The sequence below is a fragment of the Carya illinoinensis genome, chromosome 6, assembly GCF_018687715.1.
Source record: "Carya illinoinensis cultivar Pawnee chromosome 6, C.illinoinensisPawnee_v1, whole genome shotgun sequence".
NCBI lineage: Eukaryota > Viridiplantae > Streptophyta > Magnoliopsida > Fagales > Juglandaceae > Carya > Carya illinoinensis.
The window spans coordinates 1,579,089-1,595,959 of NC_056757.1; the positions used below are offsets into that span (position 1 = coordinate 1,579,089).

General features: G+C 37.4%; 2 protein-coding genes across 2 annotated transcripts; both read left to right on the forward strand.

Annotated features, from left to right (window-relative positions):
• Nucleotides 1-1,854: 1,854 nt before the first annotated feature.
• On the forward strand, nt 1,855-2,778 carry LOC122313641. Its single transcript, XM_043128810.1, has 3 exons — nt 1,855-1,972; nt 2,202-2,416; nt 2,528-2,778. Exons 2-3 carry the CDS (start codon nt 2,212-2,214, stop codon nt 2,776-2,778), a joined length of 456 nt encoding a protein of 151 aa, XP_042984744.1. The 5' UTR covers nt 1,855-1,972; nt 2,202-2,211.
• A 3,126-nt stretch (nt 2,779-5,904) lies between these two features.
• LOC122312413 (cyclic nucleotide-gated ion channel 1-like) lies at nt 5,905-16,871 on the forward strand. The gene is made up of 8 exons (XM_043127010.1): nt 5,905-6,076; nt 6,272-6,417; nt 6,709-7,129; nt 7,218-7,466; nt 7,561-7,853; nt 14,217-14,328; nt 15,272-15,646; nt 16,122-16,871. The coding sequence occupies exons 2-8, from the start codon at nt 6,374-6,376 to the stop codon at nt 16,599-16,601; spliced, it is 1,974 nt and encodes a 657-aa protein (XP_042982944.1). The 5' UTR covers nt 5,905-6,076; nt 6,272-6,373; the 3' UTR covers nt 16,602-16,871.

A 16,871-nucleotide genomic window follows, 5' to 3' on the forward strand; every position in this document is an offset into this window, starting at 1 on the left:
GTTTTATTAGTTTTATAGTTTTTAGACTCTAGCGAAGATGATATATATTGTGCTTATTCTTTCTACTCTATAAATAGCTACACTAAAAGGTATGCTATTTGTGTACTGATTTGGATGGGTAACATCATGCTGTTTTTACAGGTGTTATCCTTCATGTGGTGGGAGTGTTATATATGTTTGTTTGCCGGAACTCACAAAAAGCAAGGTCAACCACAAATTTGTAGTTGTCATTTTCACTTCTTGTAGTTGGCTTCACAGTAATGGCATGAGAGCTCACGGAACTATTGTTGTACTAGGGAGGCTTTATTGTATAGACTGTGTTGTAAACTGCTTGTACGATGAAAAAATTGTGAAAAAAGGGGCATTCCCCTACGTGTGATGCTTCATCTGTAAATAGAAACATTATGTGCGTATACTGAATCGAGCTGTCCCCAAGATTTTGAACTTGCTTATGGTTCATGTATTGAAAATATGTACTATGCAGGGATGTATTATATATTTGGAGGATTTACACTATTTTTAATGTGGATATGCAAGTGATCATGTTATGTTTTTATTTTTAAGGTGAGATGGTGGTAGAGATTGATCATGTAATTATTATCTCGGTTCGAAATGTTGACAAGCCCGACGGCCATGATAAATGCATGTGTAATTGATGTCCAGATGATGTCTATAAATAGAGGCATTTTAATAAACAATTAAGTGGTGTGGAGAAGAAGAGAATAAGACATAAATGCTTATGATTTCTTTGAGTTCAATATTGAAAGTGTTTTGCTAATATTTTCATGGGTATAATCATTCTTCGAGGTGCACAACAAGTGAGCTCTAATCCACACCATCCAACACGCCCTTCTTGATGAAGACTACATTAAATGTCCTATATATTCTACTAGAAGTTTATATTAACTCAATCTATCATTTATCCGCAGTCTAATTTAATTGTATCATATATACAAGTGGTCGGATGCTGAGAAACTTTTAAATATTGCCGCTTGTCGATGCAAAGCACATGTCCCTACATTGAAATATCTACCAACCACAAAATATATAACAATAAAATAATATAAGATGAATTTCACTTTGATTATAGTCATGCAAATTCTCATATTAGATTATCCATTTATTCATTATATAGTAATAAAACATCTACACTATATTGTATGCATAAATGTATAGAATTTCAAAATTACCGTAATGTATTTATATGACATCACGGACGGGGATATATGTACTACGCTGAAAAAGTCTGACATTATTATATAATACAACTTGCTTATCATGATTAATGTCCAGCCATTACAACATAATTTGCTCTATCGTACACCAAAACTTGTTTAGGAAATACACGTGTGATGATATGGATAATCCAATATATTATTTGAATATAATAATAGTACACATTTATATGGAGAAACTGACACAAACTTTTGAATATACACATATTAGTAGATGCATTGGCACCAATACACATGCCGAAACCTCCTATAAAAAACATACTATCTGATATATATTTGTAAATACTTTTTTATATTGTGCATGTTATCATTCAGAATTTCAGATGTGTCTTCGCCACATAACTTGTAAATACAGCTGGTCAACATCACTGCTACTTAGTACACAAGCTGCTGGTTGCTATATATTATAAAAAATCATAATATATAGACACAAATCATGGCTAACTGCGACTGATGGATGTCGATTTATCTAACCTACTACTAGTACTGAATCTACCAACTAGAGCCAGGTCAAGGCGCGGGAGATGAGTAAAACAGCAAGCGGGAAAGCAAATTTTCATTACATCTACGAAGATCTGTCTAGCTTTAAGACCAGAGCAGGTGGGTATATTTCCTCAACTTTCTGCTGGCTGGAGCATAAAGTTGGGAAAGAAAATTCTGCAAACTTGTACTGCTCCATTAATTCTACTTGCATATCTGAGGAGGATCATCACCATTCTGTCCAGCCTCCGAACTTGGTATCCAGACTCTCTTGCTCTCCATCTTAGGAGTTGTGCTATTTAAGTTGCTTCATGCTTTATCGGGCTGTAGTTGAACATTTGGAGTTTGTGCATTTTTACTACTTCATTTGCTTCAATCCTTTGGGTCTTTTAACTGTCAACTACATATCTATTAGCTGGAGTAGTATAGAGATTACTCATTATATATTTACTTGCTTCTCTATTGTTGGTTTCATGAGTACCATAGTGCCTCCGTAATGAGTCACACGCAAAGAGGGAGAGGAGTGTTGCAGCCCATTGGACGAAACCCACATCCAGAACCAGTAGGTTGGACTTTGAGAGACGATCCTAAAGTGGACTCTGATGATTCCATTCAACCCCCAGATGAGTTACATCCATCATTTTTGCATCCCTCTACTACTCCTGCAGGGGTGAATACAGCAGTGAATACAACAGGCAATGGTAAGTATTGTTGACATTTGCTCCTTAAGGGATTAATAAACAGTTTACAACAGAGAGGTAAAATAAAAATGGTTCATTTTTAACTGCTGACTGTTTGTGTTGCTGGTATAGAAGCAAACACTAGTAAACGTGGAAAAGGTGTAGCCAAAGGTACAGAGTTTGATCGGATGCGGAAATATGGCAAGATACCACTTGAAATCAAAGATGGGAAGATAGGTCCATCATGTAACAATAGGACAGTATACACAACTCGAGTGACATGGACCATTAAGCACTATGCAGAAATGAGACATGTTAGCTGGAGTGTTGTCGATGCGAAGGAGAAAGAGGAGCTGTCTGAACGTGTTCAAGTATGGCTCTGATATACTTTTTACTGTCAAATGATATGTGGTTTAGTAATAACTTTAGATAATTAGAAGTTATTTACTTTGATGGTAGAGGCACAATATAAGAATGCTGTATGTCTGGGTGAATCTGTAAAATTGTGACAGAGTTTTCCTGTTTATTATGTAGAATATATATCTACATTCTGAACTTGAAAATGTTGGAACTTGAACAGTTATTATTTTTTCCAGAAAATGTTTTCCTGGTTACTTGGTTTTGTGAGTAGTTCATCCAAAAATGTAGTACAAAGTTTAAATGTAGTTAGTAAAAGGGAGGGAAACAAGGGTATTTCATTAAATGAATGAAGTAGGAATAGTAAGAATAGGGATACTACTATTTTATCCAAATTTGACAGTTCATGTATACCTTATTCACTGATGATATATATCTCAATATAATCAAAGTGAGCATATATGCTGCTTTAAGTTTCCAATTATTTCATAGAATAAGCATTGTGAGGATAACATGCTGTAGTATCAGACTGGATTAGAGAAGCAACCCTCTAATATTGACTGCATGCTATTAAATTACACTAGTAGGTTGGTAAATTGGCTAGCTATGAAATTATACCCTATTGCATGCAGATATTTAGTTTAAGTATTTAATGTATAGAAAACTTTATAGCTATGCTTTAATGCAATATTGTCTAGACAAGTTCCTCACAATAATGCCCTTATGTGTGTGCTCTAATAAAATGGTTTGATATAGTTAGCATGAGCGAATTGTGTAAATTAAACCACACATTAACTGAAGTTATTGTTATTATATACAGGTTTCTTGTATAGAAAAGAGGTTGGTCGTGGCCCTGCCAACATCAAGTAAATATAAACTCATGACGTTCAAATTATCTCATCATTGCAAATATGGATTAGGAAAAGGCCATGAATTTTGTGCTTGTATATAAATGACATGTAGACCCTTCATTTCCTTATACCCTATATAACTGAACCACAAATAAATCCCAGCTATCGACCAATTCCATCTATTCAATGAGCTAAATTTTGTTTAGACTGTGTTGGGCTGAAGGAATATAAATTACATGTCTTTAGATGTTTGGCCATTTCAAGTACTTCATGATGCATGGTATACCATAACTTATTCTAGGTTGGTGGTTATATGGAATTGGATGCATGGAGGAAACTAGTGGTTTGTTTAATTGTTTTTTTAATGCCTGTAGGATTAGATGGTCTGATTCCATTTTATTGATGTGTTTTTGTAACAGGTCATTAATTCACCTTCCAATGGCAAAGCTTTTTTGGGATGTGCTAGCCGATACCCCAAAGAACTTCTAAGTGTAAAAATTCATGTGGAGTATGTACATGTAGATGTAGAGTTAGTAGGACTGCTGGCTTGTTGACATAGCAACTATGGATGCTCTGTTTTAGTACTGCTAAACTAAGTTATGAAATGTGAACCTTTAAAAGAGTATTTTCTAGCTGATAAGATGATCATCTCATCAGGTAGAAACTGCCCTCCAGTTTCTTTAATATATATATAGCATACTTATGTCTAGTGGCCAACTTCTTTTATAGCATGCTGGTATTATAAATGTGCTAGTTGGACATATTGATGATGATTAGGGTTAATTTGGCATGTTTTACAATCAGATGCAGCCATTGGAAATCATTGTATCAATATATCATTGCATCTGGTTCTTCGAATAGGGTAAAATTGATCATCTAGGATGTATTATATAGTGACAAGCATTGAAAATCTGAGAATATAATATATATAGTGATGCAGTACCCCGGTCATATATGTCTGTGTCATGATCATCATGAATGTTCAAGTAATTACCATATCATCTCAGATCCAATAATTGGAGATAAACTCATGAAAGAACAACATGCTCAAACGTACCTTGAATGTATAAGGTGCCAAGAAAAAAAAAACTTACCCATCCAGCCAGCGCAAATAATGCTCAAACACCAATACCTTGAATGTCATACGCATGTGCAGAATGCAAGATTGGGATTTTTTGTACCATTTTTTCCACATTTTGTCATCACGAAATTTGGGGAAATTGGTCAAAATTTATGAAATTTTGTGAAATTTTAAACCCAAATTTGTGGAATTCATGCAAGCAATTAATAGCTATGGGACGTAAGAGTATTACCTGGTAAAATCCCAGTAAAAACTCAATTGTGCCAAAAAACCGTAGATACCTCACTGCATGAAATTAGAATCGGCGTTTGGGTTAGATGCCGTAAATTTGGTTTGCATGCTTCCCAGCGTTTCTTCGGCAGCCGATTACACCGCAGGAAAGATTTCTTGACAGCTTTGTTAAGTGCCGAGATTTTCGTTCTCCAAACCGACGACGTGCAGATCGCAGGAGTTGTTCTCTTTTTGCGGAGACAAGGCCAGGTTGATGGAAAGTAATAACGGTGGCCGATTTTATGGATTTCTCGGCATCTAAATCGCCGGAGATTGAAGGCAACATGTGGCGGTTCCCTTATCGGCGAAAACCAGTGCATATCTCAGGGTAAAATCGCGGGGTCTGTCTACGATGGGACAAAACGTGGCTGAAGGTTATTTTTGACAGTTTGTTCATCTATTGCGACGGTTTTATGGCGCGGCAAAAAGCATACCCGGTTGTAGTGTCTATTTTAGTAGGATATATTTAGCTGTGATTTCTTCAATAAATGAAAGCGGTAATATTATTGATGCACATTATCAATTTGAAAAAATAAAAGTATCACGCCTTCAAATTATTGGATGTTGTATTTTAATATATATTCTGCACCATGCATTATCCATAAATTATGATTGCGTACACAGAAAATATTTATATAGCACAATCTTTTCCACCCATGCATGGCTACCCTACATGTCAAACAACTCACTTATTTGTATAGTCGTATTCAATGATTAACTTTTTTTTTTTTTTTCCAGAAAAATCTTTAATGGTTTGCGCCCGCCAGTTTTAGCTGGTTGAGTTTTGACCAAAAACTGAGGCTTTGAGAGTCTTTGGTCAATTATGTCTGCAAGAATTTTATTCGAGTGGCTGATCTAATATTCTTTCTTGAAGTTTTATAAATTAAAAATTTGCATTTTTCAACGCATTTTGATCTTCTGGGAAAGTGGTAAATATATATATATATCGGAACATAATTAAGACATGATCACCATTGTTCCCCACAGCTAGCTTCTGCATCTTCAATATTGCAGCTCACTCCTCATAATTGGATTCAGCATCTAAGGCGCTTTCTGTCACTTATTCATGCTTTAATCTAAATCCTCTTCTTGTTTCCTCGATCGCTCCAACTTTAAGTGCAGGTTCATTCTCTACTTTATAAATACAAATTGTTGGATGTAGTTTTATTATTATTATTATTATTCATGTCAGGCTATTACCATCAAGTTCTAACTTATATATGATTGTGCAGTACTACAGTTTTTATATTGTTAAGTTTTTTTTGCTTCTGGGCTGCATATATGACAGCGTTCATATGTTTTCCATTTTCTACATAGACGTGCACCAAATCCGGAATTTCTTGATACTAAGAGAAGTTCGCGGGGTTGAAAGATTTTGGAGACTTTATTCTATAATTTGGGACTCTGTAAGCTTTAGTTATGAGTCGTCGTTGGACTTCTCGAGGAAACGGGCGAGTAAGCTGGTGAGCATCTTCTTCTTCTTCAATCTTAAAAATGCTATTTATCTTGTTATCTTTCGACGTGAAGGACAAAAGTTAGTAAATACTTTTCTACCCGGCCATGATTTAGTAATACATCGGGGAGATGTAATGATCATCGTTGTTAAAATAATAATGAATAGCACTTTGTCATGTGGTTAAAACATTTTCGTGTGTGTGTATGTATGTATGTGTGTGTATTGTATATATATATATATAATTGTTACCTTTGTTAATATTTTTTGGTCTATATATTACATCTATTGTGCTGATCAGGGACGTGGATATTGAGCGGCAAGGTTCCAAGAATGATGGTACTGGTTCGAAAGAAAAGGCATCAACAAAAATGGCAATTGGGCAGGTCAATCACCCTTTGATGATGAAAATTATTTCAAAAACACCGTGGTGGTTCCATGAGTACTTCTTCCATTGGGATGTGGTGTTTTTAGTGGTGTGCGTAGTTGCAATAGCAGTGGACCCTTTGTTCTTTTATCTTCCTGTCATTGAAGACAAATTCAAAGAGCATACCAAATGCATTCGTTTAAATACCAATTTGGAAATCATTGCTATTTGTGTGCGATCGTTCCTGGATTTGATTGCTATTGGGGATCTAATTGCAAGAAAAATAAATAATTACCCTGACATGAAGTGTTCAGACTACGTAATTAACATTCTCAGCATTCTCCCATTTCCGCAGGTATTATGGCAAACTTTTCTGCTTCCAACTCAATCTGGAAGAAAATTATGTTCTATTTTAACTACGTTTTGATATTTATGAACAACAGGTTATAGTGCCAATTATATTTTCAGAAATGAAAGATTATGAAGCCCGGTTTGAAAGGAGATTTCTAAATGCAGTTGTTCTGTTACAATATGTGCCAAGAATTTTCCGTATCTACAGGTTGTGGAAAATAGTCAACGAGACTATCATCCTACCGAAAAGTAGTGTGAATGAAGAAAGCAACAAGAATATGAAAGGTCTTATAGTGATGAAAGCTGGATTCAATCTGTTTCTGTATCTCGTTGCTGGTCATGTATGTTACATATTTCAACATTTATTATCAATATCCCTACCTACTTTATAATTAATTACTGAAATATTAATGGTATATATCTTTGATCTTTCAGGTACTGGGTGCTTTTTGGTACTTCTTTTCCATCGAACGAGAGACCACGTGCTGGCAGCTGGCTTGTCGTCGGAATGATACCAATTGTAGCAAGACTTCTTTTAGCTGTGATGGTGGCATTGATAACAATATTTTAAATACTTTTTGCTCTATAGAAAAAGTTGAAAAACCAAATATCACTCTCGTTGATTTTGGAATATTCCAAGAAGCCCGTGAATCTGGTACACTGCTGGCATCCAGGGATTTTCCGGAAAAGGCCGTGTTCTGTTTCTGGTGGGCCCTGCGAAATTTGAGGTACCTGGTACACGTTACAGTACTCTTTTTAATTTTTATCATTTTATTGAGATATTTCAAAATATTTGTAATTATGTGACATATATATCATCTGATCAAGAACCGTGCATGTATCATGCTATGTTGGTTCATAACACATACTTATGTATATATATAATCATACATGCATTTTGTTCCTTAATTTAAAGTTTCTGACCCATTTTACAATGTAATGAAACATAATATATATATTAAATATCCAACGTATATAATATATTGGGTGTGTTGGAAATTGGGTCCCTCTCTCTCTCTCTCTCGAAGAGGAAAGTAGGGTTTAGTACCCCTGGTCTTCTCGACACGGGGAACAGTCTCACTGGTTGTGAGGGCGGCGGCAGTTGACAGTTACAATGGTAGAAGACGATCTGACAAAGAGATGGGAGAGGCTTCATCTGTCGAAGGAAGAGACATCTGTGTTCCAAGTTACAAAGCAGACTGATAAGGAAGGGAACTTCCGGGGAAAACTATGCATCATTGGAAAGGTCTTATCGGAAAGGGGGGTTAACAATGAGGCTTTCAGGGTGACCATGGCTCAAATCTGGAGACTACAAGGCTGGGTACGTTTCAAAGACCTAAATGAACAATGTTTCCTTATTGAGTTTCAACAGATCCAGGATAAAGAAAAAGTCCTAAGCGGTAGACCATGGTTTTTCGATCGAAATCTTATAACAATACAAGAAGTAGATGAAAATGTATCTGTTAATGCAATGAAATTTCAGCATGAACCATTTTGGGTTCAATGCCATAACTTACCGCTGGCTGCAATGACGGAAGGGGTGGGACAGGATTTTGGTTCATCCCTAGGACATGTGATAAGGGTAGATGCAGACTCCGATGGATCTGCCTGGGGTAGGTGTCTAAGAGTGAGAGTTGCAATAGACCTTTCGAAGCCATTACTGAGAGGGAAATGGTTGGAGTTTGAAGGGGAGAAGATCTGGGTCTCTTTTAAGTATGAGCGACTCCAAAACCTATGCTTCCATTGTGGGATTCTTTCTCATAAAGGTAGAGCATGTTCAAGACCGAGGTATGACCTCAACCACGAGGAACAACAACCAGTGCAGTTTGGGGCTTGGCTACGAGCTCAACCAATGAATACAAACCTATTTGATTTCAGAAAATATGGAGGGAAGGCCGAATACAATAACAAGAAGACAGAACAAACCGAGGAGAGGCCCAGTAAACAGGAAACAAATCCTGGCATCTTTAAATATGAGGAACCTGAGAAGGACACTGAAGAAACACCATTGAGAGAGGGAGAAATATATGAACAAAGGAGCAGGGCAGTGCAACCAAGTGCCAAAGCCCCAGGATTAATAGAGGAGGGACTCAATACAGTACCCTCCCAGACTCAATCTCCAATTGAGAAAGAGTTTCCTGCAGAGACACCTTCCCATATGGAATTGGACCATACCATCTCTGAGTTGAGAGACATAATGGCCAAAGCTAAGCCCAACCTCAGTGTAATTAGTACTCAAGCCGTGGAAAGTGCAATTAAAACCAGGGGAAGCAACAATTTGAAACCAGAAGATGGGAACTCTAAAGTAGGCAAGTGGAAGAGGAAGGCTAGAGGAGAGTCAAGGCCTAGCATGATCTTGGGGGACATCACAAACTCAAGCCAAGTGGTAGGGACCAAGAAGAGAATCTGGGAAAGTAATACTGAGGGTGATATGTCTCTAAAAAGAGTTAGGAACTGTGAGGTTAGCAAGGAAAGCCAAATTGAAGGGGCAGAGGCTGGACTCCAGCCCTGCCAGAACCAATGAGCATATTGGTATGGAATTGCCGAGGGCTTGGGAACCCTCGGACAATTCGATTCCTTAGAAAGTTAACTAAGGACAAGTGCCCACACTTAGTGTTTCTGGTGGAAACTAAGTGCAACAGGATGCGGATGGAAGAAGTGAGAAGTTCTCTGAAATTTGATAGTTGTTTTGCAGTGGACAGTGTGGGAACAAGTGGGGGGATTGCTATACTATGGAAAGAAGAGTGGAAAGTCAAAGTGACAAGCTATACTCGATGGCACATTAATGCTCATATCCAGGGTGAGGGAGGCAATCCTACTTGGCTATTCACTGGGTTCTATGGTCACCCAAACACATTGAAAAGGAGAGGTAGTTGGGAGTTGCTCAGAATGCTTAAGCCAATCCCTTCCATGCCCTGGCTGTGTGGAGGTGATTTTAATGAAATCCTTGATCAAAGTGAGAAAGAAGGGGGTGCAAGGAGGCCATACTCTCAGATAGAACTATTCAGGCAAGTAGTGGAACAGTGTGGAATTAGTGACATCCATTCAAAAGGACAGAAGTTTACCTGGTCTAATAATAGAAGGGGTGGAGGGTTCACAAAGGAGAAGATTGATAGAGTAATGGCTAACAAGGAGTGGAGTGACCTCTTTAACCAGGCTCACTGCAACACTTTGGCAGCTGTCAAGTCAGATCACTCTCCCCTACACATCAACATGAAGCATATAGTGTATGGGAGGGGTGGAGATAACAGAATTTTTCGATATGAGGCAGCTTGGGAAAGTAGGGAGGAATGCAAAGAACTAGTTAAAGAGGCCTGGACCAAAGGCCAAGAAGGGAACTCACATGCAGCTAGACTGAGGTACAAGCTGAACCAGTGCAAGAGGGACTTGCTCATGTGGAAACAAAAAACTACACAGCAAACACAAGGGGAGTCAGCCCATCTCTTGTCCAGTATTAGTAAGTTACAAGATATTGGGGATGGTTCACATATGGACAGATTGCAGAACTTACAAAGAAAACTCGAAATTTCTCTAGCTGAAACTGAGATGAGGTGGAAACAGCGTGCCAAACAGCACTGGCTGAGGAATGGAGACAAAAATACACATTTCTTCCATATGCAAGCAAATCAGAGAAGGAAAACCAACACCATCAAATCTGTTTCAGACAGTGCTGGGAATGTAGCTCATGAGCAAGAAGATATTGGTGAAGTCTTCACAGGTTTCTTCTCCTCCCTTTTTACCTCTTCCTTGCCTGTTAATTTTGAAGCCTGTCTACATGCTTTACAAACAAAAATTACATCTGAGATGTCAGCTAGTCTATTGAAAAGGTTCACAGTTGAGGAGGTTAAAGAAGCTGTTTTCCAGATGAATCCATTGGGTTCCCCTGGACCCGATGGATTCCCTGCTCAGTTCTATCAAAAACACTGGGAGGTGGTGGGTGAGGATGTATGTAAATTTGTCCTCCAAACTATTCACCAGGGTGGCACACTTCAAGAGGTGAATGACACCTTTATAGCTCTGATCCCCAAGATTAAAAACCCTATAAAGGTGACTGAATTTCGACCCATAAGCCTCTGTAATGTCCTTTACAAGATAGTCTCAAAAACCTTGGCAAATAGGCTGAAGTGTATACTCCCTTCTCTCATATCTGTTAACCAAAGTGCATTTGTCCCTGGTAGACTAATTTCAGATAACACTCTAGTAGCATATGAGGTTTTACATTCAATGCAGTCAAGGATGAAGGGGAGGAAAGGGTTCATGGCTCTCAAATTGGACATGAGTAAGACCTATGATAGAGTTGAGTGGGGATTTGTTGAAGCTGTGATGCAGAAGATTGGTTTTCCCCAGCAATGGGTTCAGTTGATCCAAAGATGCCTTAATTCAGTCTCCTATTCAATCCTGGTTAATGGAGAGGCCCAAAAAAAATTCTACCCCTCTAGGGGAATTCGTCAGGGGGACCCCCTCTCCCCCTATATTTTCATACTTTGTGCTGAAGCCCTCTCTGCATTACTCAAACAAGCTGAAGAGAGGGGAATATTAACAAGTGCGCCACTGGGAAGAGGCCCAACAAAGGTGAATCATCTGTTTTTTGCAGATGATAGCCTCATTTTCTGCCAAGCCAAAGCTGAGGAGCTGAGTAGACTGATTTTGATACTGGAAACTTATGAATTGGCCTCAGGACAGGTACTAAACAAAGAAAAATCATCAGTTTTTTTCAGCAAGAACACAAAACAAGAGGTTCAGAACCAGATTCTTCAGCTGGTGGGTATCAAATCAAGTGGGACTTTTGAAAAGTATTTGGGATTACCTGTAATGGTGGGGAGGGCAAAGGTTGCAGCTTTTCACTCCCTCATTGACAGAACTTGGGCTCGGGTAGCTAATTGGAAGACCAAACATCTATCCAATGCAGGAAAGGAAATTTTACTGAAGGCAGTACTCCAAGCCATTCCTACTTATGCAATGGGGATATTTCTCCTCCCACTTTCAATTACTAGGAAGCTGAATCAACTTCTAAGAAAATTCTGGTGGGGATATAATGAAGACTCATCAAAGATTCACTGGATTTCATGGGAACAACTAAGTTCTGGCAAAGATTTGGGGGGCCTGGGCTTCAGAGATTTTCAAAGCTTCAATCTGGCTATGCTGGCCAAACAAAGCTGGAGAATGCTACAAGATCCTACCTCACTAGTGTCTAGAGTGTACAAGCAGAAGTACTTCTCAAAAGTGGGTTTAATGGAGTCAAGATTGGGGTCGGGACCTTCATATGCCTGGAGAAGCATCCAAGCAGGTTTAACCATGTTGAAAAGGGGACTTCTGTGGCGAGTTGGTAATGGAACCAGCATTAACATGTGGAAAGAAAAATGGATCCCAAACCTACCTTCTCAGCAGATTTCATCCATAAGGGGCAATGATGTATGGTGTGAGAGGGTTAGTGACTTAATAGACCCAAATCTGAAAGTGTGGAGGGAGGACATCTTGCAGGAAATGTTCTCACGCCAGGAAGTTGAGGCCATCAGAACCATTCCTATTAGCATAGGAGGGAGGGGGGATAAGCTGACTTGGCAGGGCTCTAACAATGGCCAGTACACGGTTAAAAGTGGTTATCACCTCCAGAGGAGTTTGATTTCTGAAGAAGAGGGTGAAGCTTCGAGGAAACATAGTGACAAGGGTGTGTGGAAAACACTTTGGAGGATGAAGGTTGCCCCTGCAGTAAAATTTTTTGTTTGGAGGGCATGCAGTGAAGCCCTTCCTACCTGTGCTAATCTGACAAGAAGGAAGATCCTAAAAGATCCTTTATGCCCAGTTTGTAAAACAGAACCTGAAACTTCAGGCCATGCTTTATGGGGGTGCTCAGCTGCAAAAGATGTGTGGAGCCAAGGATGCATCAAGGTTCAGAAGATGTCCCACCACAGCAACCTGTTTTTCAATATATGGCTCCTTCTAGTGCAACAGCTTGATCAAGCTGAGCTGGAAGAGGTTGCAGTGACCTTGAGGGGAATATGGACTAGAAGGAATGACTATATGCATGGTAAAGGTTTCAAACACCCCACGAGTATAACCCAAACAGCAAGGAATGAAATTCTGTCCTTCCATGAGGCCTCCTTGCCACAACCAACAGAGCAATCTCAAAGAAACCGGAGAGAGGCTAGGTGGCAGAAACCAGCAGCAGGATTCTGTAAAGCCAACTGGGATGTGGCACTGAGAAAGGAGTCAAAGAGAATGGGGCTGGGGGTAATCGTTCGAGATCATAACGGCAAAGTCATGGGCACACTCAGGGCAACTCGGGAAGCCACAGAAACCCCTTTTGAGGCTGAAGCACAGGGACTATTACTAGCAGTAATCTTTTGTAGGGAGCTTGGGCTGAGAAATTTAGTACTGGAGGGAGACTCAAAGCAGGTTGTGGATGTGCTTCACACAGAGGGATCCAATTGGAGTAAAGGGGGACTGATGGTGGAGGATGCAAGACATGTTTTGAATACTTGGGGTCAGTGGTCAGGGGTGCATGCATATAGGGAGGCAAACATGGCAGCACATGGGTTAGCAAAATCAGCTCTCGGTTTCTCTGTAGATCTATATGATATTGAAGAATGTCCCTCGTGCATTCAATCAATTGTAGCTACTGAGATGTTATGAACTTGGTTTATTAATGAAATCAGGTTTCTCCTTTCAAAAAAAAAAAAACGTATATAATATATTAAGATATTATTATATACTAAAATATTATTATTATTATTATTATTATTATTATTTGATAAAAAAATATTAATATTATTGGTTTGGATGAAAATAGATATAGAAAACAAATCACACGAAAATCAATTTTTTTCTAGAGAATGTTAAATCATTAAAGAAAAATGTTTTCACCCATGCATTTCCGATGAACTCATATATCCATGCTATCATGCACATAAATACACGGCTTTTAGATGATGCATGGTCTTTGTTTTTCATTACGTGCTGTATGATATCGTGGGCGTATTACATATTTTAGATCACTTTAGATTTTGCTTGTTTATTTTGAGCATATTATATATATATATATATATATGCACAGATATACATGATATTAATGTTTTCTACTTTTCTGACAGTTCATTTGGCCAAAACCTTATAACAAGTCCTTTTTACTGGGAAAACTGCTTCGCAATTTTAATCGGGATATTTGGCTTGCTTATTTTTTTATATTTCATCGGAAATTTGCAGGTTTGTTGATCATCATCATCTTATCTTCTTCTTCTTCTCCTCCTCCTCCTCCTCCTCATATATGTTTAGACGTCCTTAATTTGAATTCCCACTCCGATCATTACACTTCATGCTCATTTAATTGAATATTCTATATTAAGGTTGAGTTTGTATGTTGAGTTGAGTTGAAATAAAAGTTAAAAATTGAGTAAAATATTGTTAGAATATTATTTTTTAATATTATTATTATTTTAAAATTTAAAAAAGTTGAATTGTTTATTATATTTTATGTTGAAATTTGAAAAAGTTGCAATGATTAGATGAAATGAGTTGAGATGAGTTGATGATAGCTTGTGATCCAAACGGGGCCCAAGTCTACTTTTTAAAAGAGTTTGCTCACTTGTGAAGGTATAAATTTTTGAAATATTAAATTCTCATGTATATTTGAAATATGTTTGTATATTAGGTTGGAGGATTCTTTCTAACCCGATTTGGAGGAAAATTTTGTACTAATCTTAATAAAACGTTTTTCTCCAAACTAAATTGAAAGCAATTTTCTCGAACTCCTTCCAAAATATCATGTCAGTCTTGTATATTTTAATTTTAACCATTTTAGCAAGCAATAAAATCTCTATCTTTAGCTATTAGTAACTAAAGAATAATGTTAAATATAATTATAAATACTTGTGTAAGTGTCACACTCCTTTTTTAAAATATGGTATAATTTATTATTAAAAATCAATCTGTTTTATGTAAATTTTATATTTAATTATTTTTTTTAAAAATAAGTATATGAGACTTGTATATTCTATATAAATACCGTTGTTCATTAATTAAAATAAATAAGATGGCTTGTCAATATCGGGGTGTAAGAATATAATGGACTTGATAACTTTTAGAATTATGAGATGTAATATATGAGTGGAAATCTTAGAAGCTGATCAACTTAATTGTGATGTGACAGCTTTACATGCAGTGGGGGACATCTAACGAGTTGGATGAGATTTTAAAGCGGTCAAAATCTAGGCAGCGTTATGAGACATTTAAGCGGTGGAATTCATCTAAGCAGTCAGAGACATCTAAGCAGTACTACTTGACCTATATGGGAGAGGAGGATAAGGCTGCAAACATCAAGAGAACTAAACTACGTAGCATCGAGTGTTGGATAAGCTTAATCGGACTCTCTAACCAGTTAAAACAGATGATCATGAGTTATGTGACACCAATAGTACTAGAAGATGAAAACAAACATATTGATACAGAAAATCCATTCCCTCATCTTCCCACAACATTTAGAGAATTGATTAAACTTGATCTCTGCTTGCCCCTGTTAAAAAGAGTGAGTTTCGATCCCTCAACCCCCTTAAATTTAAGTTATTTTTCTTTAAAAATGCTTCAAATGCATGGTATGATTGATGTGGTTATTTAGTTATCAGTTAGTTGCTATATTAAGGGACATTTGTCTAACATCCATCCTCATTTGTACCAAACTTTAATTCATCTTTCATGTAAATAGTTAGACTTATAAAACCACTTAAATGTGTCACATCAATTCAAGATAATAATTATGATTGCTCAATTTTGTGTGAAATTTAAGGCTCGTTTAAATTCAGAAATGAGATGAGATGAGATGAGATGGTTTCAGATAGAAGTTAAATAAAATATCGTTAGAATATTACTTTCTAATATTATTATTATTTTGGGATTTGAAAAAATTGAATTGTTTATTATATTTTATATGAGCATCTGAAAAAATTGTAATGATTAGATGAGAAGAAATACTTTTTAAACCTAAATTATTTGTGAACATGCAGGTGCCCATATTCGAAGACGAAAGTGAAGAATTGTTGTATGAGATTACCTATAAGTTTCTCAAGCAAGTGCACTACAATCAAAGCAGCTATATTGTTCGAGAGGGAGAACCATTGGATGCGCTAATCTTCATAGTGAAAGGAATTGCGTGGACGTATACAAGTAATCATGGCAATAAAGCTGAGTGTCTTAAGGCAGGTGACCTCTTTGGAAGACATCTTGTAGATTGGGTGCTGGAATCCCCCACACTATCTGACATTCCCTTATCGACAATGACTTTCAAATGTCATACAAAAGTTGAAGGGTTTTATCTTTTGGCTAGCGACCTCAAGGATATAATGTCTCAATTCTGGTGGAAATTTAGCAAGTTCAGACACATGATCGCCCAATCTGACTCGGAACAACTAAAACATTTTGTAGCTTCATCCATCCAAGCAGCATGGCGCCGCCGCGCCATCCATCCTCATAAAGTACTAAAATAAGGCTATCAAATCTGGCCATGCTGTTGGCTAAGGCCACCGTCACCAACAGCTCTCCAAGTTTAGGTAATTTTACCACTTAATCCTATTGTTATATGGTTAGTAGGAAACCACGAATACATAATTGTATAATAATAAATGAAAGCCATAATATTGTTGCTCATTATCAATTTGAGAAAGGAAAAAGTAGGCTGGCTCACACCTTCAAATTATTGGATATTGTATTTTAATATTCTGCACGTCCATTATCCTTAAAATCTTGATAGTTGGATA

Bases quoted from the DNA above. Each gene is read 5' to 3' on its own strand.
- LOC122313641 (XM_043128810.1), top strand. From the start codon at position 2,212: ATGAGTCACACGCAAAGAGGGAGAGGAGTGTTGCAGCCCATTGGACGA. The intron at 2,417-2,527 runs GTAAGTATTGTT...TTGCTGGTATAG, and splicing joins AGTGAATACAACAGGCAATG to AAGCAAACACTAGTAAACGT.
- LOC122312413 (XM_043127010.1), top strand. From the start codon at position 6,374: ATGAGTCGTCGTTGGACTTCTCGAGGAAACGGGCGAGTAAGCTG. The intron at 7,854-14,216 runs GTACCTGGTACA...CTTTTCTGACAG, and splicing joins TGGGCCCTGCGAAATTTGAG to TTCATTTGGCCAAAACCTTA. The intron at 14,329-15,271 runs GTTTGTTGATCA...GTGATGTGACAG, and splicing joins ATTTCATCGGAAATTTGCAG to CTTTACATGCAGTGGGGGAC.